The 23,448-nt window shown below is 41.8% G+C and overlaps 1 protein-coding gene across 2 annotated transcripts in view; it reads right to left on the bottom strand.

The window, feature by feature from the left end:
• LOC122563760 (potassium voltage-gated channel subfamily KQT member 4-like) overlaps window positions 1–23,448 on the bottom strand; it is a 631,877-nt gene that overhangs the window by 52,776 nt on the left and 555,653 nt on the right. For both annotated transcript variants that reach the window (XM_043717964.1, XM_043717965.1), the window contains 2 exons: window positions 15,882–16,099; window positions 8,595–8,697 (listed from right to left, as the gene is read on the bottom strand). In XM_043717964.1, coding sequence (XP_043573899.1) covers window positions 8,595–8,697; window positions 15,882–16,099 — 321 coding nt within the window. The remainder of the gene's footprint in view (window positions 1–8,594; window positions 8,698–15,881; window positions 16,100–23,448) is intronic.

The raw sequence follows: 23,448 nt of genomic DNA, 5'->3' as shown, positions 1-23,448 counted from the left end.
TCCAAACTTCCAGCTCAGCACTGTCCCCATGACTTGTCCAACCTGCCTATCTTCTTTTCCACCTATCCATTCCACCCTCCTCCCCCCGACCTATCAATTTCATCCCCTCCCCCACTCACCTATTGTAATCTATGCTACTTTCTCCCCACCCTCACCCTCCTATCACTTATCTCTCCACCTTTCAGGCTCTCTGCCTTTATTCCTGATGAAGGGCTTTTGCCCAAAACATCGATTTTACTGCTCCTCAGATGCTGCCTGAACTGCTGTGCTCTTCCAGCACCACTAATCCAGACTCTGCAGTCATTGTTTTTACCTATGGATACAGATAAGAGTGGTCATCATATGAAAGTGCTAAATTGGGGGAAGGCTAATTACAATAGACAGGAACTAGAGAAATTAGATTGGGGCAGTTGAAGATAAATTCTGGTCTGGCACGTGGAAGACTTTTAAAGGCCAATTGATCAGAGTGCAGGACCAGCATGTTCCTGTGAGGATGAAAGATAAGGATTGAAAGAGTCAGTCACCCTGAATAGCAAGAGATATTGAAAGTTTAGTCAAAAAGAGAAAGGAAGCATATTTAGGGTTTAGGAAACTGAAATCAGACAAGGCATTTGAGGAATATAATGAAAGTCGGAAAGAACTTAAACAAGGAATTAGGAGCCATCAAAGAAGTCCTTGGCAAAAAGGATTAAAGAGAATCCCAAGACATTTTATACATGTTTTGGGACAAGAATAGCTTGGGAAAGGATGTCAATGACAAACAGAAAATTTATGCATGGAGCTAGAGGAAGTGGATGAAGTTTTTAATGAGTAACTGGTAATCACATCAGTATTAACCAAAGAGAAGGACATAGACGATGGTAAGATTGGGGATGAGTATATGGGTATGCTAGGGCATATTGATGTTAAGAAGGAGGTGGTGTTGGGTGTCTTGAAAAACATTAAGGTAGTTCCAAGTCCCTAGGGCTTGATGGAATCTATCTCAGGATACTAAGTGAGGCAACGGGAAAACTACTGTGCTCTTGACAGAGATCTTTGTATCCTCTTTAGCTGCTGGCAATGCCCCAGAAAATAGCCAATGTTGTTCATTTGTTGAAGAAGGGAAACAGGGATAATCCAGGAAAATAGGCCGGTGAGCTTTACATCAGTGATAGGAAAACTATTGGATAAGATTCATAGGGACAGGATTTACTTGCCTTCAGAAAAGAATGTACTTACTAGTGATAGTCAGCATGGCTTTAAATAGCAATGTCTCTTCCTCACCCCAGTCGGGAATGGCTTACCCCTTATTCTTAGACTGTGACCCCTGATTCTAAACTTCTTCAACATCAGCAACATTCTTCCCTTTCCTTGCCTGTTCAGTGGCTTCAGGATTTTGTATGTTTTTATAAGATCCCCCTCGCATTCTTCTAAGCTCCAGTGAGCTTAAGCCCAATTGATCCACTCTTACTTCATATGTCAGTCCTGCCATCCTAGGAATCAGTCTGGTGAATCTACGCTGGACTCCCTCAATAACAAGAATGTCCTTCCTCAGACTAGGAGACCAAAACTGCCCATAATACTGAAGGTGTGGCTTCACTAAGGTCCTGTATAACTGCAGTAAGACATCCCTACACCCCTGCTCAAATCCTGTCACAATGACAGCCAGTAGCTTTCCTCACCACCTGCTGGACCTGCACACTAACCTTCAGCGACTGTTCCACCATGGAGCAGGTGGGTACTGCAGATGTTGGAAATTAGAGTCAAGGAATCCTGATGAAGGGCTTTTGCCCAAAACTTCAATTTTCCTGCTCCTTGGATGCTGCCTGACCTGCTGTGCTTTTCCAGCACCACTCTAATCTTGACTGTTCCACCATGACACCCAGGTCTCACCACCTCACCTTTTTCTAAACTTCCACCATTCAGGTAAAAATCTGCCTTCCTTTTTTTCCATCAAAGTGGATAATCTCATATTTATCCACATTATACTGCATTTACCAAGTATTTGCCCACTCACCCAGCCTATCCAAGTGATCCTTGCATCAACTTAGGAGTCAAGTGATATTATGGAGGTGGAAGTAGCATTTCTTCCTGATAGGATGGATATATAACTGGAAATTATTTTTTTATTATTGTCACATGTATTTAGGTACAGTGAAAAGTTTTATTTTGCGTGCAGTACAGGCAGATCATACCATATAAAGATTATAGCGTGATAGAACAGAGCAAAGGTGCAAAATTATGGCTGCAAAGAAGGTATACAAAAAGCAAGATTGACGTTAGATTTGAAATTTGACATGTCCATTCAGAAGTTCAACAAAAGCAGGGAAGAAGTTGTTCTTGAACTTGTTAGTACGTGTTTAAGCTTGTGTATCTTCTGCCTGACGGAAGAGGTTGGAAGAGGTTATAACCAGGGTGGGAGGGGTCTTTGATGGTGTTTTGGCTGCCTTTCCGAAGCAGCGAGAAGTGTAAATGGAGACAATGGATGGAAGGTTGGCTTGTGTGATGGACTGCGCTGTGTTCACAAACAAATCTTGAAGTCATTTTGGACAGGGAATTTGCAACAGTCTGATTCAACTGCAGACGTAAGAAAATTAGTTTTTAGGTGAGTGACCATTCATCCCAGGTGATGTGCTGCCAGAACAGCTTTGTTCAGTATTTTTGAAGTTTGATCTTTGCCTACATGCAGTACAACAGATCGTAACCTCTTGTTCAATGCCAAGCTAGGCTTCTCAGCTAACACCTTTGTCACCCAGTTTCACTTGTGTCTTTCTCCCTTTCTACCTCAGTCCACCTGCTCTTGGCCAGCCTCCAATAGCTTCACTACCTGTTAACTTCAGATCATCCAAAAACCTTCTGCCCTAATCTGTGCAAACTTTGCTTGTCAATCAGTCCTTACTGTTCTACATTTGTAGGGGCTCCTCAAGATCTCAATTTTAAAATTCCTATCGTGCTTTTGATAATAAAGAACAATACAGCACAGGAACAGGCCCTTTGGCCTTCCAACTCTGTCTTTCTATACCAAAACTGTCTTCACTTACAGGATCCATTTCCCTCTATTCCCCTCCTATTCCACCGTGGGCGGCACGGTGGCACAGTGGTTAGCACTGCTGCCTCACAGCGCTACAGACCCGGATTCAATTCCTGCCTCAGGCAACTGTCTGTATGGAGTTTCACATTCTCCCTGTAACTGTGTGGGTTTCCTCCAGGTGCTCCGATTTCCTCCCACAGTCCAAAAATGTGCAGGTTAGGTGAATTGGCCATGCTAAATTGCCCGTAGTGTTAGGTGAAGGGGTAAATGTAGGGGAGTGGGTCTTGGTGGGTTGCTCTTTGGAGGGTTGGTGTGGACTTGTTGAGCCGAAGGGCCTGTTTCCACACTGTAGGTAATCTAATCTAATGTATTCATCCAGGTGCTTCTTGAATGCTGCCATTGTGTCTGCTTCCACCACCTCCTCTGGTAATGTGTCCCAGGCACTCACCACCCTTTGTGTGAAAAATTTGTTTCATACATCTCTTTTAAACTTCACCCCTTGCAATTTGTACCTGTGTCCCCTAGTAATTGATCCCTCCACCCTGGGAAAAAGCCTCATACCTTCCACTCTATCCATGCCATTCACCATCTTACAAACTACTATTAGGTTGCCCCTCAACCTCCTACGTTCCAGTGAAAACAAATCTAGTTTATCCAACCTTTCTTCATAGCTAAAACCCCCCATATCATGCAACATTCTGGTAAACCTTTTCTGCACCCTCTCCAAAGCATCCACATTCTTCTGGTTGTGTGGTGACCAGAATTATACACAATATTTCAATTGTAGCCTAACTAAAGTTCTATAAAGCTGTAGCAGAACTTGTTTACCTTATACTCAATGTCCCTTCTAATGAAGGCTGGCATGCCACAAGCCCTTTCTACTATCTTATCTACCTGCGCTACCACCTTCAGTGATCTGTGGACTTGCACACCCAAATCATTCACTGTATAATTTTTATTTGACCTTCCAAAATGCATCACCTCACATTTGGGATTAAACTCCTTCTGCCAATTTTATTGTCCCTGAGAATCTTTTCCAATAATTTCCCTGTCACTGACATCAGACTCACAGGCCTGTAATTTCCAGGATTCTCCCTGCTACCCTTCTTAAACAATGGGACAACATTGGCTATTCTCCAGTCCTCTGGGACCTTACCTGTGGTCAAAGAGGATACAAAGATGTCTGTCAATACTCCAGCAATTTGTTCTCTTGTCTCCCTTAATATTCGGGGTATATCTACCTTAATAATTTTTAAGACGCACAACACCTCTTCCTTTTTAACAGCAACTTGGCTTAAAAACGTAGAAACTCGACACTTCATCACCAATCCTTCTTTGGTGAATACCGACACAAAGTATTTGTTTCGTTTTCACCCATCTCTTCTGGTTACCTCCTTTGTCCTTGAGTGGACCAACCCTTTACCTGGCTATTCTTTTGCTTTTTATATAGGATTCTCTTTAACCTATTTGCTAATAACTTTTCATGACCCCTTTTAGCTCTTCTAATTGCTTAAGTTCTTTCCTACTGTCCTTATATACTTCAAGGGCTTCATCAGTTCCCATTCTCCTGGACCTTGTGTATGCTTCCTTTATCTTTCTGACCAAGGTCATAACATCCCTGGTCATCTAGAGTTCACGTAACTTGCCATAACCTATCCTTCACTCTTGCAAGAATGTACTGCTCCTGAAATCTTATCAACTGCTGTTTGAAATACTCCCACATGTCTGACGTAGATTTACCCTCAAACAGCAACCTCCAATCAAAATTCTCCAGTTTTTGCCTAATATTGTTGCAGTTGGCCTTCCCCCAGTTTAACACCTTTACCTGAGGACTATTGCTATTCCTATCCTGAGTATCTTAAAACTCACGGTATCCGGACACAACGCCCAAAATACTTCACTGAAATTTCATTCACCTGGCTGGGCTTATTTCCCAAAACCAAACCCAGTATATCTCCTTCCTTGGTGGGACTGTTTACATGTTGAGTCAAGAATCTCTCCTGAATGGTCTTTGCAAATTCTGCCCCTTGATCCTGTCCTTCCATATTTCCGTAAATTTTGGAGTATAACAACAAATCCCTGTTCCTCTGATTCAGATCTTTACACATTCTCTCTGCTTTCACTTTGGCATCTTTGCGTCACTGAGGTCCAAGTATTTAAAATACTTAAATGAGTTGACAGATGCAGAGAGGATTTTTCCTCTGGCGTTGAATCTAGAACTAGTTCATTATTCAAAATCAAAAGGAACTTTTCGTACAAGTGATAATGGAATGTGGATGTCTCTCAACAAAAAAGCCTGTAGACGCTGGGGCCAATTAAAATTAGAGCAGCTGAGATTTACAATATTTCTGTTGCATTAAGATACTTGGAATCCAGAAACAAAGGCAGTCTATTCGATTTGTCGAATTATTCTGCTTTGATTTAATTAAGTGGTAGAACAGGTCCAAAGAGCTGAATGCCTCCTCCTCCTCTTATGTTCCTACATTCTGACATTGCCCCTTTCAAATTTCCCTCTGTCTCTCTCCACCTTATCTTATTATGTCAAGCATTTAATTGCCACTTCCAAGACCTTTCTTAAAATGGAGATCTAGTCATTAACTGTTAGAGAGTCATAGAGTTATACAGTCTGAAAACAGATTCTTCAGTTCAACTCATCTATGTTGACCAGATATGCTAAATTAATCTAGTCCCACATGCAAGCATTTGGCCCATATCCTCTAAACCCTTCCTATTCATGTACACCAAGACACCTTTTAAATGTTGATAAAGCCCAGACAGAGTTTGAGGGACTAGCTTACACCTTCTAAAAGAATCTCCTTCAAAATTAACAAAATAGCCAACTGATAGTTTAGAAATAATCCTGGCGAGACAGTGTTCAAAGTGTCAAACCACTCAGAAGATGATGGTTGAGGCATGTTTTTCCAACTGAAAGTTTGTGTCCAGTTGAGTCCCACAGGGGTCAGTGCTGGGGCCCTTGCTATTTGTGATATTTATAAATATTTTAGACTTGAATGTAGAAGGGCTGATTAGTAAGCTTGCAGATGATATAAAAATTGGTAGGGTGGTAAATATTGAGGTGGATAGCCTTAAACGACAAGAGGATATAGATGGACTGATCAGTGGCAAATGGAATTTAATCCAGATAAATGTGAAGTGATGCACTTGGTCAGGGCAAATAGGCAAGGGAACAGATGATGAATGTTAAGACTCTGCGAAGCACTTAAGACCAGAGGGACCTTTGTGTGTATGTATACCAGTCCCTTTTAGAGAAGGTGAATAAAATGTTTAAGAAGGCATATGGGACATTTGCCTTTATTAAACAAGGCACAGAGTTTAACAACAGGGAGGTTATACTGGAATTATATAAAATATTAGTTAGGCCACAGCAAGAGAATTGTGTTCCGTTCTGGAATTTGTAGTATTGGAGGGATGTTAGCACTGAGAGGCTGGACAGGAGATTTACCACGATGCTTAGGTTCTCACTTTTTCTTCCATTCTATGTTCTTAACTGGGCTCGAGACTTCTACTTATAAAGAGATATTGGACAGACTGGGGTTGTTCTTCGAGCGTAGGAGATTGAGAGAAGACATAATTAAGATGTATAAAATTATGAGGGCAGAGATAGGATGGACAGGAAGAAACCTTTCCCCTTGATGGAGGGATCAATGACTGGGGACTGAGATTGAAGTTAGGTGTAGAAGGTTTAGAGGAGATGTGAGGAGAAAATTTTTTACCCAGAGGGTGGCGGAAATCTGGAACTCGCTGCCTATAAGGGTAATAGAGGCAGAAACCCCATAACATTTAAGAAATATTTAGGTGTGCACTTGTGATGCCAAGCTGCTAATTGCCTCTGCCTTAATGATGAGCTAGGGTTGAGGAAGACCTGTGAACCCACAAAGACACTTAACTGATAATAGAAGGTACTTCTCAACTGACCTGAAGATTGACTTATAACCCAATAATCTAAATTTGCTCCAAAAAGCATTTATTTCCAGCAATGAGAGCTTTGTAATTTTAAATACAATACTTAGAACATCGAACATTACAGCGCAGTACAGGCCCTTCAGCCCTCGATGTTGTGCCGCCCTGTGAAAACAATCCATTGCCCATCTAACTTACACTATTCCATTCTCATCCATATGTCTACCAATGACCATTTAAATGCGCTTAAAGTTGGTGCGTCTACTGCTATTGCAGACAGTGCATTCCATGTCCCACTACTCTCTAAGTAAAGAAACTACCTCTGACATCCCTCAATTTAAAGCTATGTCCCCTCATGCTAGCTATTGCCATCTGAGTAAAAAGGCTCTCACTGTTCACCCTATCTAACCGTCTGATTATCTGATTTGTCTCAATTAAGTCACCTCTCAACCTTCTTCTAACGAAAACAGCCTCAAGTCCGTCAGACTTTCCTCATAAGACCTTGTCTCCATACTAGGTAGCATCTAGTAAATCTCCTCTGAACCCTTTCTAAAGCTTCCACATCCTTCCTATAATGCGGTGACCAGAACTATATACATTACTCAAAGTGCAGCTGCACCAGTGTTTTGTACAGCTGCATCATGACCTCAGGGTTCAGAAGCACAATCCCTCTCCCAATAAAAGTTAACACACTGTATGCCTTCTTAACAACCCTATCAACCTGGGTGGCAACGTTCAAGGACCTGGACACTGAGATCTCTCTGCTCATCTACACTACGCAAGAATCTTACCATTAGCCTAGTACTCTGCATTCCTGTTACTCCTTCCAAAGTAAATGATTTTGCACTTTTCTATATTAAACTCCATTTGCCACCTCTCAGCCCAGCTTTGCAGCTTATCTATGTCTCTCTGTAACCTACAACATCCTTAGTCATTATCCACAACTCTACTGACCTTCGTGTCATCCGCAAATTTACTAACCGATCCTTCTATGCCCTAATCCAGGTCATTTATGAAAATGACAAACAGCAGTGGACCCAACAGATCCTTGCATTACACCACTAGTAACTGAACACCAGGATGAATATTTCCCATCAACCATCACCCTCTGTCTTTTTTCAGCTAGCCAATTTCTGGTCCCAGCTGCTATAAATCACCCTCAATCCCATGCCTCCGTATTTTGTGCAAGAGCCTGCTGTGGGGAACCTTATCAAACACCTTACTGAAATAAACTTAATCACAGTTACAACTTACATCAGAACACAGTATGTATTTCTATCACAGGAGATCTGTTAGTAATGGTGCAAATATCTTCATCTCCCTCTCATACCAGAGTTAACTCTGGACCTGTCACATTTAATACAAAATATAAATAAAATCTCCTCACAATGAAACAATTTGACAGCCTTGTGGTTAGGTGAAAATTTATAGTGGGTTATTTTCCAGCATGTTCTGCTGCTCACCAACTGTAACCTCAATGGACAAAGTGCAGAATCCTGTGGGTGAGCAAAACGGCGCCTGTGGAGATTCAATCCCCAACTATTTCACAAAGCTGACTCAGCCAAACACAGCCTTGAAGTTAATTTCATTGTAATCTGATTTTCTTCATTGCTCGTGTTCCCGCAGTAAATGTTAATGCTTCACTTTGTAATGAAACACTGACCTAATGGCTCGGATGAGGGTTTTCACAACAGGCTTTACATCTTCCATACTGATATCACAGTGAAATGTCTTTTCATCATAGTTGTCATCTCCCATGTTCTCAGCTTAATAAAAAACAAAGAAAGAGTTATCACAGAGTGCAACACAGAAAGGAAACTTGCATTTTTATAAAATATTGCAGGATCTCAAGAGCATCTCAAGGCTCTTTACAGTCAGTCAATGAAGTAATTTTTAAAGTGCAGTCAAAAAATAATAAAAGGGTTTTAACATAAGACTCACTTTTAAAATAATGCTTAGGTTCCCACTTTTTCCTTCCTTTCCATAACAGGTATGAGAGTTTAGACACAAAATATTGACAGACTTTTGTACCATGGCAAGCATGAGACAGAGGCTTGCCTTTACCAACCAAGTGGTTTTAACCAACAGCCAAACATCTGAAAAGGACTTTTTTTTTTTAATCAGGTTGGCAGAGCTTTGGGGCCTCACCGAAAAAGTGAAGTACATTTGATTTGGGGCAGACCATAAACCAGCAAACTGGATTAAAGGGGCACCTAACACAGCCTTAGAGTGCCCTAAATGTCTTGAGATATTCCCGAAGAGATATTGGGATGTAATCCAGCAATATTTTAGATTAGATTAAATTAGATTACTTACAGTGTGGAAACAGGCCCTTCGGCCCAACAAGTCCACACCGACCCGCCGACGCGCAAACCACCCATACCCCTACATTTACCCCTTTAACCTAACACTACGGGCAATTTAGTATTGCCAATTCACCTGACCCGCACATCTTTGTGACTGTGGGAGGAAACCGGAGCACCCGGAGGAAACCCACGCAGACTCAGTCAGTCGCCTGAGTCGGGAATTGAACCCGGGTCGCTGGCGCTGTGAGGCAGCAGTGCTAACCACTGTGCCACCATGCCGCCCAATATGAAACGGATTGATGCTGAATTAGCAGCTACATTTTCACTACTCACTATTTCCCATTGATTTGGAAAGTATTACCAAAATATTCAACTTCAAACTAAGTGATAGGGAGTCTAAGAAGTGAGTCTCAAAGAGTTTAAGGTATATTTTTATGAACCTCAGTGGAAAGAAGATCAGGTCAGGAGTGGTGATAAATGGATAGATGATTTGCAAAGAATCCATTTTGTACAGTTGGACTGGAATAATTTCAGCTCCACTACCTTATAATGGGCTCACTGAGTTTGACCTTGCTGTCGGTGGAAAGAGAAACATTACTCAGGTTTCCTGTGCCAGTGATCCAGACTACATGAATATGAGTGCACTTTGAGTGAGACCAAAATTTGATTGGGTGGTGATACTCTCCATATAGAATAGCTGGCTAACATGCAATGTTTGGTTTAACACTTTGAGTCATACAACACAGAACCCTTCGGTCTATCAAGCCCACTGACCAATCTACACTAATCCCACTTTCCAGCCATTTGATCTGTAGCCTTGAATGTTGTGACATTTCAGATGCTCATCTATATATATTTTAAAGATTGAGATTTCCCAACTCTACTACCCTCCCAAGCAGTGCATTCCAGATTCCCACCATCCTCTTGGTGAAAAGGTTTTCCTCAAATCCCCTGTAAATCTCCTGCTCCTCACCTTAAAATTACATCCATCATTATTGACCCTTCAACTAAGGGGAACGACTGCTTTCAAGCGACCCTGTCCCTCATAATTTTATATACCTCAACCAAGTTTCCCTTCAATTTGCCCTGCTTCAAAGAAAACAAGTGAAGCCTGTTCAGCCTTCATAGCTGAAATGCTCCATCCCGGGCAATATTCTGCTGAATCTCCCTCCAGTACAATCACATTGTTTCCACAGTACGGTGAGCAGGTTTACATACAGTATTCCAGCTGTTGCCTCACCAACATTTTGTATAACTCCTACATAAACTCTCTGCTCTTATAATCTATGCTTCAACTGATAAAGGGAAATTCCATATATTTTCTTAACTTTCTTAATCTGTCCTGTCACCTTCAGGGACCTGTGGACAAGCACCCAAGATCCTTCTATTCCTATGAGATTCCTGGTGTCCTGCCATTCATGGAGTACTCCCTTGTCTTATTCCTTCTTCCAAAGGTTTATCATCTCACACTTTTCAGGGTTAAACTCCATCTGACCAATCTGTCAGTATCCCCCTGTAACCTGATATCTTCTGCTTTGCTGTCAACCTTTGTGTCAACTGCAAACTTATTTGTCAGCCCCCAGCATAAAATTGCTACTATATTGTTGCTATAATAAGGGTCTGCTCCCTGTGGTATATCAATGGACACTGGCCTCCATTCACACAAACAACCTTCTATCACCACCCTGATTTCTACAACTAAGTCAAATTTTGGATGCAGCTTTCTAACTTGCCTGGGTCTTTTTACCTTCTTTATTCGTCTCCCATGTAGAACCTCAAGAAAAGCTTTGCTGAAATCCATATAAATTCCAATTACTGCATTACCCTCATCTACACACCTGATTATTATGATTGGACCTAATCATAATTATTAAAAGACCACAGGATAGGCCTGTAGACATTTGAGCCATGAATGATTTTACAGCAACACAACACAGTCAGACTAAGACTGTCCCCCAAAGCTCCCTATTAAGGTTCACCTGACTTGGTCTCTCAAAGGGCTGCACACACTCCAACTACATATATAATAGGGCTGCACGGTGGCTCAGTGGTTAGCACTCTGCCTCACAGTGTTTGATTTCATCTTTGAACGACTGTGTGGAATTTGCACATTCCCCCCTATGACTGCACGGGTTTCCTCTGGGTGCCCTGGTTTCCTTCCATAATCCAAAGATGTGCAGGTTAGGTTGACTGTCCACAGGAAATGCACGGTTACAGTGATAGAGTAGGGGGGTGGATCTGGGTTGGGATGGTATTTGGAGGGTCAGTGTGGACTAGATGGGCCAAATGGCCTGCTTCTACAATGCAGGGATTCTATGATTCTATGAACACCAATAACCTCGTCGAAAAATTCTATCAAATTTGTTAGGCATCACTTCTCTCTGACAACACTATGCTGACTATCCGTAGTCAAACCTTGCCTCCCCAAATGGAGATTAATTCCCTCCATCAGAATGTTCTCCAACACTTTCCCTCCTAATATACTACTACTACTCCTGAGTGAAGACAGGTACGAAGTAGTCATTTAACACCCCACCAATGTCCTCTGGCCCCATGCACAATTGTCCCCTTGATCCCTAAAATAAGCCGTACTCTTTTCCTGGTATCCTCTTCCCCTTGAAAAACGTATACCCGAAGAATAACAATTCATTTGACAATTATTATGCAGGGTATAAAAATGTCATCAAAACTAAAGAACTTCTTGACAACCTGAGACTTCATGGGAACCCCAAAAATGGTTCCAGAAATTTAATAAGTATTTGCACAAAAGCAAGAAAGTGAATGTGGATTAAAGAATCACGAGTAGTGAAGCTGGTAGATCTAGTTTAAGCTAGCATAAACTGAATGGTCTCCTTCTATTCTGCAATTTCTATGATTCTATCAACCTGTAAAATGGAGTACTTACTGTTTCAGGCACTCCATGTTGCAAGAAATAATCCGAGCTAGGTAGAGCATGGCCATGTACATCAAAGAACAAAACAAAGAACAAAGAAAGTTCAGCACAGGAACTGGCCGTTTGGCCCTCCAAGCCTGCGCCGATCCAGATTAGATTCCCTACAGTATGGAAACAAGCCCTTTGGCCCAACAAGTCCACGCCAACCCTCCAAAGAGTAACCCACCCAGACCCATTCCGCTACCCTACATTTACCCCTGACTAATGCACGTATCACTATGGGCAATTTAGCTTGGCCAATTCACCTGACCTGCACATCTTTGGATTGTGAAATGAAACTGGAGTACCTGGAGGAAACCCACGCAGACACGGGGAGAATGTGCAAACTCCACACAGACAGTCGCCCGAGGTGGGAATCAAGCCCGGGTCCCTGGCACTGTGAGGCAGCAATGCTAACCACTGAGCCACCGTACCGCCCTATCTATCTCTTTCTAAACTTGCCACCTATTTTCTAAGGGTCTGTATCACTTTGCTCCTTGCCCATTCATGTATCTGTCGTTCCTGCCTCCATCACCTCTGCTAGCAATGCATTCCAGGCACTCACCACCCTCTGTGTGAAGAACTTTCCATGCATCTCTCCTCTAAACTTTTCACTTCTCACTTTTAACTGGTGACCCCAAGTAATTGAGTCCCCCACTCTGGGAAAAAACTACTTGCTATCCACCCTGTCTACACCCTCTCATGATTCTGTAGACCTCAATCAGATTCCTCCCTCAGCCGCCAGCTTTTTAATGAAAATAATCCTAATCTACTCAACCTCTCTTCATAACTAGCACTCGACATATCAGGCAACATACTGGCGAACCTCCTCTGCACTCTCTCCAAAGCATCCACATCCTTTTGATAATGTGGCAAACAGAACTGTACACAGTATTTCAAATGTGGCCGAATCATAGTCTTATACAACTGTAACATGACCTGCCAGCTCTTGCTTTCAATACCCCGTCCAATGAAGGAAAGCATGCCGTATGCCTTCTTGACCACTCTAGTGACCTGCGTCGCCAACTTCAGGGAACAATGGACCTGAACATCCAGATATCCCTGTACATCAATTTTCTCCAGGACTTTTCCATTTACTGTATAGTTCACTCTTGAATTGGATTTTCCAAAATGCATCATCTTGCATTTGTCTGGATAGAACTCCATCTGCCATTTCTCTGCCCAACTCTCAAATCTAACTATATTCTGCTGTATTCTCTGACAGTCCCCTTCATTATCTGCTACTCCACCAAGTTTAGTGTCATCTGCAAACTTGCTAATCGGGCAACCTACACCAGCCTCCAAACCATTTACGTATATCTCAAACAACAGTGGTCCCAGCATGGATCCCTGTGGAACACCACTGGTCACAGGTCTCCATTTTGAGGAACTCCATTTCATTACTACTCTGTCTTCTGTTGACCAGGCAGTTCTCTATCCACTTGGCTAGAACACCATGGACCCTGTGTGACTTCACTTTCTCCATCAGCCTACCATGGGTAACGTTATCAAACGCCTTACTGAAGTCCATGTATATGACATCTACATCCCTTCCCTCATTAATCAACGTTGTCACCTTCTCAAAGAATTCTATTAGGTTTCTAAGACATGATCTTCCCTGCACAAAAACAAAAGTGTCTCCCTATTGCATCAACAACCAACCCACTCTCAGCTTTGACCTCACAAATGCATCACTTCATGCGTTCATTCAGGATTACGGTTCTATGCAATAGACCACAGAATGCCCATGATCTAATCAACTGGCAGTGCCAAGGCCGCTAGCAGTCAGTCCATCAATTGCAAATGTCCACAAACTGCATTAGGACTGAAAAATTATAAAATGAAAGGACCTAGCTGGTGTTTGCTCTGAGCCTCTCAGGCCTTACAACTTTCTTATTCTGAGCTCAAAACTGCTCCATGCTTCAAGCTTCCATGAATTGGTAATCAACATCTCAAAGAGCTATAGCTCGACTACATTCCAGATCTTGAAATTTGTTCCTTCCCTCCTCTGCTGGCCATCTCAGCTCATCATGCATAAGTAGAGTGAGCCAACAATGTCAATATGAAGCAAGATCAGCTTAGATACATTCAGAGTGCTCAGGTAGCTAGTTACTTGTTTCAAGGTCTAAATTGATAACTCAGGCAGGATTTCCACACTGTCACAGAGTCATAGGATTTTTACAGTATGGAAATAGCTCCTTCAGCACATTGTGCCTGCACCAGTCACTGAACATCCATTATTCTAAACCCCTTTTTCAGAATTTAGTCAGTATCCCTGTGAGCTATGTTGTTTTGAGTGCTCATCTAAACAGCTCTTAAATGTCTTGAGAGTTCCTGCCTCTACCATCCTTTCAGGCAGTGAGTCCAAGGTACCCACAAACCCCTGGGTAAAGAAATAAATCCTTAAAGCCCAGCTAAACCTCCTCCATGTTTCCTTAAAACTGCACTCTCTGGTTATTGATCTCTCTACTGAGAGGAAAGATTTCTTAATATCCACTCTGCGATATTCCCCTCAGAACTTTATACACACCTATCAAATCACTCAGCAGCCTTTTGTGCTCTATGGAAACTGATCCCAGCCTATCTAGCCTCTCTTCATATCTGAATCACTCCAGCTCAGGCAACATCCTGGTGAATCTCTTCTGCACTCCCTCCAAAGGAATTACATCCTATCTTTCCAGAACCACTCACAATATTCCCTGTATATTGTATATAGCCTCACCACAACCTCCATGTTCTTCTATCCAATGCCTTACCAATAAAGGCAAGTATCTTACATGAACTCTTAACTACTGTATCTGCCATACCTGTTGATTTCAAAGATCTCTAAAGACGTACACTAAAGTCTCTCTGATGCCTTGCGCTTAGGAGGGTCCTACCATTCAACATCTAGTCTCTTGCCTTGTTAGTCTTCCCAAAATATATCACCTCACACTTTTCAGGACTAAATTCCACTTGCCACTGTTCAGCTTTTCTGACCAGCCCATCTATGTCATCCAACAGTCTAAAGCTTTCCTCCTCACTATTAACATCTTTCCCATCTGCGAACCTACTGATCAACCTCTTACATTCATGTCTAGATCATTAATATATACTACAAACAGCAAGGGCCGAGCACTGAGACCTGTGATACATTGATCACCACACCCCCCCACCCCCTCCCCCCCCGCCCCCCCCCACTCCCCGCTTTCTGCCCATTAAGCTAATTTTGAGTCAAATTTACACTGAATCCCAAAGACTCTTAGCTTCTTAACCAATCTGCCAGGTGAGACCTAATGAAATCCAAGCAGACTACATCAACGACATTACCCTCATTGACCTTCTTAAAAAAATCAATCAAATTTATGAGATATGATCTCCCCCAATACAACCATGCTGACTATCCTTGATTAATCCTGACCTGTGCAAGTAGAGATTAAGTCTGAACTTCGGATTGTTTTTCCAGTAGTTTTAATACCTACCATCCTTCTTGAATAATGTATCACATTAGCTGAGCTCCAGTTTTCTGGAACCCCTTCTGTGTCCAGAGAGGATTTGAAAATTAAGTCCGAGCCACTGCAATCTCCTCTGTTGCCTCCTACAGAAACCAGCTTACATGTCATCTAGGCCTGTGAATTTATCCACTTTCAAGTTTCCTGAAACCGCTAATCTCTCTTCCCTCCCAATATTAATTTGTTCAAGTACATTGCGTCAGAGATTTCTCTCTTCTTACTTTCCACAGTTGTTCTGGGTTTTAATCGGAGTGATGCTCGGAAACGGGTTCTGTCGTTGAAACTCCAGCTCTTCTGCACCTTAGTGGGGCTGACCTGTGTTGCATTCTCTGTACTGGGTGAGCGCTGGATACTTGGGGCTGAAGCCTGCTTGCTCCTCATGCTCTGAATCCTTGGACTATTCATCTTCATTCTGTCTCTGAATCCTAGCTTCTGGTTACTGAAACATGGTAGAAAAACATGAAAATCCTTGCATCCATAAACATTGCTTAACCAATACAAAACCGATGTATTTATAAACATATTTATCTATCAAAATATATTTATACTACAGATGGAAAAAGTGTAAAATAATTTAGCATCGGAAAAGTTCATGTCTACCTAGGAGTCTATTTTTGATAGGATTAATCCTATCTACTTATTTTTTCACCATCCACATATTCTATCTAGAATCAAAATTCCATTACCAAGCAGTAAGCTCCCTGAGGCTTCCCATCTTCTTAGCATTCTCAGTTTAACCTGTCTCCAACCAAAAGTTGAATCCTTCACCACAGGATCACTTTACTGGAATCACTGTTACATTCTTCAGTTTGCCAAACGTTCTAAAGAGGAAACGCTGCATTTTCTGTCACTGTTCCTCTAGATTTAAAATTCCTCAAAAATGCTGGAGATATTAGTGAGTTTTGAGAAATGTTTTGCTCAGGTTGAGGTTTTGGATGTAGGTCTGCTTGCTGAGCTGAAAGGTTCATTTCCAGACGTTGCATTACCTTACTAGGTAACATCTTCATTGGCCTCATGCGAAGCAATGCTGAAAATTCCTGCTTTCTATTTATATGTTTGGGTTTCTTTGGGTTGGTGATGTCATTTATGGTAGTGAAGTCACTTCCTGTTCCTTTTCTCAGGGAATGCTAGATGGGGTCTAACTCAATGTGTGTTTTGATAAGAGTTCCGGTTGGAATGCCATGCTTCTTGGAATTCTCGTGCGTGTCTTTGTTTGGCTCGTCCTAGGATGGATGTGTTGCTCCAGTCGAAGTGATATCCTTCCTCATCCGTATGTGAGGATACTAGTGAGAGAGGGTCATGTCTTTTTGTGGCTAGTATTTTCACATATAGATGAGGAAGGACACCACTTCAACTGGGACAACACATTCATCCTGGGACGAGCCAAACAGAGACACGCACGAGAATTCCTAGAAGCATGGCATTCCAACCGGAACTCTTATCAACAAACACATCGAGTTAGACTCCATCTACCACCCCCTGAGAAAAGGAACAGGAAGTGACATCACCAACCCAAAGAAACCCAAACTTATAAATAGAAAGCAGGAATTTTCAGCATTGCTTCGCATGAGGCCCACTGAAGATGTTATCTAGTAAGGCAACGAAATGTCTGGAAATGAACTTTTCAACTCAGCGAGCAAACCTACATCCAAAATGCTAGAGATATGTTTCTGATCCTCATATTACTGATAGCAAAACCAGATCAACTTGCTTAGAAATATTTAAAATGTGTGGTAATAAGTAGGAAAGAATTTGGTAGTAGTGAACTCGAATGTAATCTTTACTTTCATGTTTGACCATAATGCAGTTGCTCACCAGTTTGTCTCATGCCACAAGCTAGCTACACTGGATTATTGCCCAGGTATATCCTTGGTCATGATCCAAATAACAATTTTATTTAAATATGTGGTGGCATAATTGAACTGTATAACTTGAGTTTACCTTATTGGAAGTTGCAGAAATGAAACTGATCAACAAAGCTTTACATGTTACACTCGTCAGAACAAATGCAAGAATTCCAAATTTCAACAATTTACAATAATTTATGCTACAGGAGAAAAGGGATGTGAATTCGTTGGCAAGTAATTGGCTGAGGCTTTGTAATGGGTTCCCGAGATTCCAGGTAATTCAGAAAGTGAAAGGTTTGAAAATATTGCTTTTGTTTGTGGAGAACAAGTTCTTGAGTATGTTGCTTCCAGTAAACATACATTTGCAAGGCTACAACTCAATTGATTACCTCAAGTTGTTTCTTCGCAGGTTTAGTAAGTGCCGCCAAATTGCAGGTCACTGAATACAAAAGGTATTGTTTAATATTCCTAAATTTTCTGAATTACCTATGGGCTTTGGGAATCTGTAGTAACCGGCTTTCTCCGTGGCAAATGTGTTTTAGTTTAAAAAAACCCTACAGGTTTTGGCAACATGCTCTCTTTTCAGCAACATTCAATTTGTGTTATCAACTAGGAGAAAGTGAGAACTGCAGATGCTGGAGATCAGAGTCGAGAGTGGGGTGCTGGAAAAGCACAGCAGGTCAGGTAGTATCCAGGGAGCAGGAGAATCGATGTTTTAGGCTTAAGCCCTACATCAGGAATTTGGATGCTGCCTCGTCTGCTGTGCTTTTCCAGCACCCCACTCTCAAAGTTGTGTTGACAGGCCACTGATTGTTGGAAATGTATAGGACAAGCACTTTGCCCAATCCAAAATTAGACATGATGAGAAAATTATCATTGCCTGTATTATCTAGTTGAAATGGTACAACCATAAATGCACCAATTAGGAGAGAGAAAGCTGACATGCACCAACCAGGAGAGACAGCCTACTCTCACACCGATCAGGGAGAGGGCCTAATTCACATTGCTCCAACCTGGATAGAGAGTCTGACTCTCACTACATTATGGAGACAGGATAATCTGATTGCTAGAAGTTCATGATCAAGGTACCTACCATCCTCTTTTAAGTGTAGGGAACTACAGGGCAGAGCAGTCGAGGAAAACCATTTGTTGGTCTAACTAGAGAAAGCTCTTGCAGTTAACAAAGTGGTTTATTGCATGCTAGCAACTAGCTATTGGTTACATTGATATGATTGATGTTGTTACAAAAGCGGAGTAGGGACCAGCTGTAGGTCTCATTCTTTCACAATCCTAAACTGTCTTTCCCAAGGCTGGTATTCCTCACTATTAACAATTTCAGACCCTGTTTGACCTATATACATCAGCCATGAGACAGACTATCAATCATACAGCCACTAATATACTGGAAACACAGTGAATCATGTCAGCAAAATGAAAGAGGAAATGGGTTCCATCACACAATAGTTAAAAATGAAAAGCAATGGGATATTTTATTTAGAAAGTTCAACATAAGGAAGATAAGGACACATGGAGTGAGAAGAGGAGACCTAGTAGTTTCTAGAGAAATATATTATCCAAGATTCATTTGGCTGAATGGCAGTTCCTACTTAAAGTATTCTAGGACTTGATAACAGATGGTCAGAGCCACATTTGAGCACACAGGCGCCAACTGACAAACACTGGTCAAAGGCAGTCTCACAATGGTATCCAGCCTGTTTCACAATGGCACTCAGCCAACCTTAAAGTACTGAAGATGAGATACCTGCAGACAGCTCCAGAATATTGCATATGCAAAATGCAGTTGTACATCTGAGGATGTAGATTACATTAATGGACTTCAGGGAAGATAGAATTGTCTTTGAGAGAAAGTAATGTAGATTCACTATTATATCAGTGCTCAAGGGTTACATTATGGAGACAGGATAATCTGATTGAAAGAAGTTCATCAAATAGTAACATTAATTCGTTTTCTCTGCAAATGCTACCTGACCTGAACTTTTCAGAAATATTTACATTTAGTTGAATCAATCTTCACTTTCCTGGATGCTGTTAAGTTCCTTGAATATTGTCATTGCTCCACTCAAACACAACTTGCCCATAAGCATCTTTAATGTTGTAAAACATCATAAGGTACGTCACAAGAAAGCCGTTGAGCCAAAGTTGATGTTAAGTTAATGTCATAGATATCATGATCAATGAATTAAAGCTTAGTTGAAGAGGCAGTTTTTAAAAAAAAAGTCTGAAAGGAGGGCGATGTAGAGGAGCAGGGAGATTGAAGGAGGAAATTCTATAACCCAAGAGGGTACACGGGCCATTGGCAGATGGAGAGTAGGAGGACAAGCTCAGAGGCCAAAGTTTAAGGAACACAGAGTTCACATAAAATTACAGGCTTGGAGAAGATTCCATGGTCATATAACAAGAGTTTTTAAAAGCATTGCTTTATGAAATCATTTATGATTGACACAAAGGTAAATAATCCCTCTGATTTTCTTTTGGCCCGTCTGCAGCCTTTGACAGAGCTGACCATACCACCCTCTTCCAATGCCTCTCAGTATCATACTGCTGGGTGGGACTGCACTCACCTGGTTCCACTCTAACTATCCATCTAAACATAGCTAGAGAATCACATATAATAGCTGTTCTTCCCACTTCTGTGCAATTTACGATTATGTAGCTTGATCATAGTAACATAGTTTGTTTTACAATGGCTCTGTGAAACAACTTTGGACATTGATTTTAGAAGCGCTCTGTAAATACAAGTTGTTGTTAAGGCACGTGGACAATGGGAAGCTAACATTTGAATAAATGAATCTGGAGGAAACAAAAGCCTGGATGAGGATTTGATGGGCTGTGTGTTGATAGCTGACGTTTAGTCACTGTGAGGATATGGACTTGTATGTGCAGTTCTGAGTTAGTCCCAAAGTCAAGGTGGCAGACAGTCTGGCTCAGTGGCCAGGAAGAGGAATGGAACCAGTGTCTCTGGTTTTGTGATATGGACTGAAGGTATAGCTTTGCGTTTTTTTTTGTCCAATTAGAAGAAGTTTTAAGTTCCTTGGGCAGAATGCACTAACTGACCATGGCACCATGATACAAGAAGTCACTCATGAGTAAGAAGGAGTGTAATTTAGTAGGGGACAGTATAATGAGGGAGGTTGACATTGTGGGAGACAGAGAGCGCATATGTGTTGCCTGCAGAGTGTCAGGGTTTGGATCAACTTCTCTGGGCTGGAAATGAAACTGCAATAGGAAAGATGGGATCCAGTCATCATGGTCCATATATCAATGAGATAGGCAGCACAAGGAGGTTGTGCATAGACAGTATGAGCAGCTAAGTGCCAAATTAAGAAGAACTTCAAAGGTTATAATCTCTGCTAATTACTGAAGCAACATGCTAATTGGCGTAATGCCAACGAAATAAGGCAACAGAATATGTAGCCACAAGACTGGCTAGGAGAAGTGGGTTTCAATTTGTGGGGCAGTGGCATTAGTCCCTGTGCAAGTGGGATCTGTACCGATGGTTTGTCTCCACATGAATCATGTTGGGGCCAGTGTTTTTGTTAACTTCATGACCAGGTAAGGAAACAGAGAGGATCTTAAACTGAATATTGTGGGCAAAGGATCAAATCTGGAAAACGTGATAAATCAAAGAGTACTCTCAAGCCCAAAGAGAGGTATTAAATATGGGAAATGATAAATAGACCATGACAAAAGGATAGAAAGCAAAAATCTAAGATCAAAATCAACAGATAGAGCAGAATTTATAAAGAGAGTAAAAGGATAAAGCTGAAAGCACTCCATCTCTATAGCACTCAAAACAAAATAGATGAACTAAGAGTGCAAACAGAAATTCATAAATATGATCTAGTAGCCAATAGAGAGACATGGCTGAAGGATGACATGGATTGGCACCAGAACATTGAAGGGGATAGGATTTTTAGGAATGATAGAGAAGTAAGAATAGGTGGAGAATGACTTATTAGTTAGTGATGGTATTAGCACAATAAAGAGGAATGACCTAAGTTCAGGAAACCAAGATATGGAAAAGTTTGGGTAGAAATGAAAGATGATAAAGAGCAGAGTCACTTTGGGAGTGTTTTACAGGTCCCCTCACAATAACCACATAGTATGGTGAGTCATAAGGAAAAAATATTGAGAGTTTGTCAGAAAGGCACAGTGACAATAATGGGAGGTTTTAATCTATAATATTGACTGGAAAAGTCAGATAGTCAAAGATAGTGTAAAGACCTTATCTTTTCATTTTTTTTTTACTTTTTGATTGTGGACCAAAATGAGAAAAGGATATTACTTTGAATCAAGGAATCTGTGGAAGGAGAAGTAGCAGTTTTAAAACAATTTGATGGAACTCACCGTGACTTGTACTTACACAGTTGCTTTGTTCAAGGGATGGGGGAAGATTGTTACAGACTTATGGTCACAGTGGCATGTGCTCAAGACAGCTCTGCCCAGAGGTAGACTGATGATCTTTTTTTAAAACTCTAAGTTCACAGAATCATAGAAACCCTACAGTGTGGAAACAGGCCATTCGGCCCAATAAGTCCACACCAGCTCTTTGAAGAGCATCCCACTTAAACTCAATCCCCCACCCAATCCCTGTAACCCTGCATTTCCCATGGCTAATACAGCTAACCTTCACATCTCTGAAAATTATGGGCAATTTAGCATGGCCAATCCACCTAATATGCATTTCTTTGAACTGTGGGAGGAAAATGGGGTACCCGAAGGAAATCCACACAGACATGGGGAGAATGTGCAAACACCACAACGTCAGTTGTTCCAAGGCTGTGTGGGTCAGGACAACAATTCTTTGACTGGCTCTTAGGCAGGTGGACATCAATACAGTACAGATTCTAGAGTCAGCTTCTTTTGCTCTTTGCAGAAAATTAACAAATATTTCGAAGATAGTTAAAAATCAGACAACACCAGGTTTAATTGGAAGCACTAGTTTTCGGAGCGTGGCTCCTTCGTCAGGTGGTTATGGAATGACCATGTTGGCCATCTAACAGTGGAGAGACTTAACAAACAATCCAGGTCTTTTTCAATATATAACTTCAGTTACATCACACTGTAAACTTTTGCAATAAAAGACCTGTGGGAACACCCCACATACATTTGGGACACCATCCACCTCCTCCAAGACTTTCATTTCCCTGGCCCCCAACGCCTCATCTTCACCATGGACATCCAGTTCTTATTCACCTCCATCCGCCATGATGAGGACCTCCAAGCCCTCTGTTTCTTCCTCTCCCGGCGTATCCACAAGTACCCCTTCACTGACAGTCTCATTCGTTTGGCTCACTCTAAATAATTTCTCCTTTGAATCCTCCCAGTTGCTCCAAACAAAAGGGGTAGCGATAGATATCCACATGAGACCCAGCTATGACTGTTTCTTCGTCGTGTATGTAGAACAGTCCATCAACTACACCGGCACCCCACCTTTTCCTCTGCTACATTGATGACTGTATCGGCGCCACCTCAGGCTCCCACAAGGAGGTTGAAAAGTCCATCAACTTCACACCGACGTTAAATTCAACAGGATCATGTCAGACACTCCCCTCCCCTTCCTGGACCTCTCCATCTCCATCAATGGTGACTGATTCAACACGGACATCTTCTAAAAACCCACCGACTCCCACAGCTACCTGGACTACACTTCCTCCCACCCTACCTCCTGTAAAAACGGTACCCCTTATTCCCAATTGTTCCACCTCTGCTGCATCTGCTACCAGGAGGACCAGATTCTGGATTAGTGGTGCTGGAAGAGCACAGCAGTTAAGGCAGCATCCGAGGAGCAGTAAAATTGACGTTTCGGGCAAAAGCCCTTCATCAGGAATAAAGGCAGAGAGCCTGAAGCGAGGAGAGTTAAGCTAGAGGAGGGTGGGGGTGGGGAGAAAGTAGCATAGAGTACAATAGGTGAGTGGGG

This window comes from Chiloscyllium plagiosum, chromosome 27 (genome assembly GCF_004010195.1).
Source record: "Chiloscyllium plagiosum isolate BGI_BamShark_2017 chromosome 27, ASM401019v2, whole genome shotgun sequence".
In the NCBI taxonomy this organism is placed as follows: domain Eukaryota; kingdom Metazoa; phylum Chordata; class Chondrichthyes; order Orectolobiformes; family Hemiscylliidae; genus Chiloscyllium; species Chiloscyllium plagiosum.
This window is presented reverse-complemented; position numbering and strand designations above follow the sequence as displayed.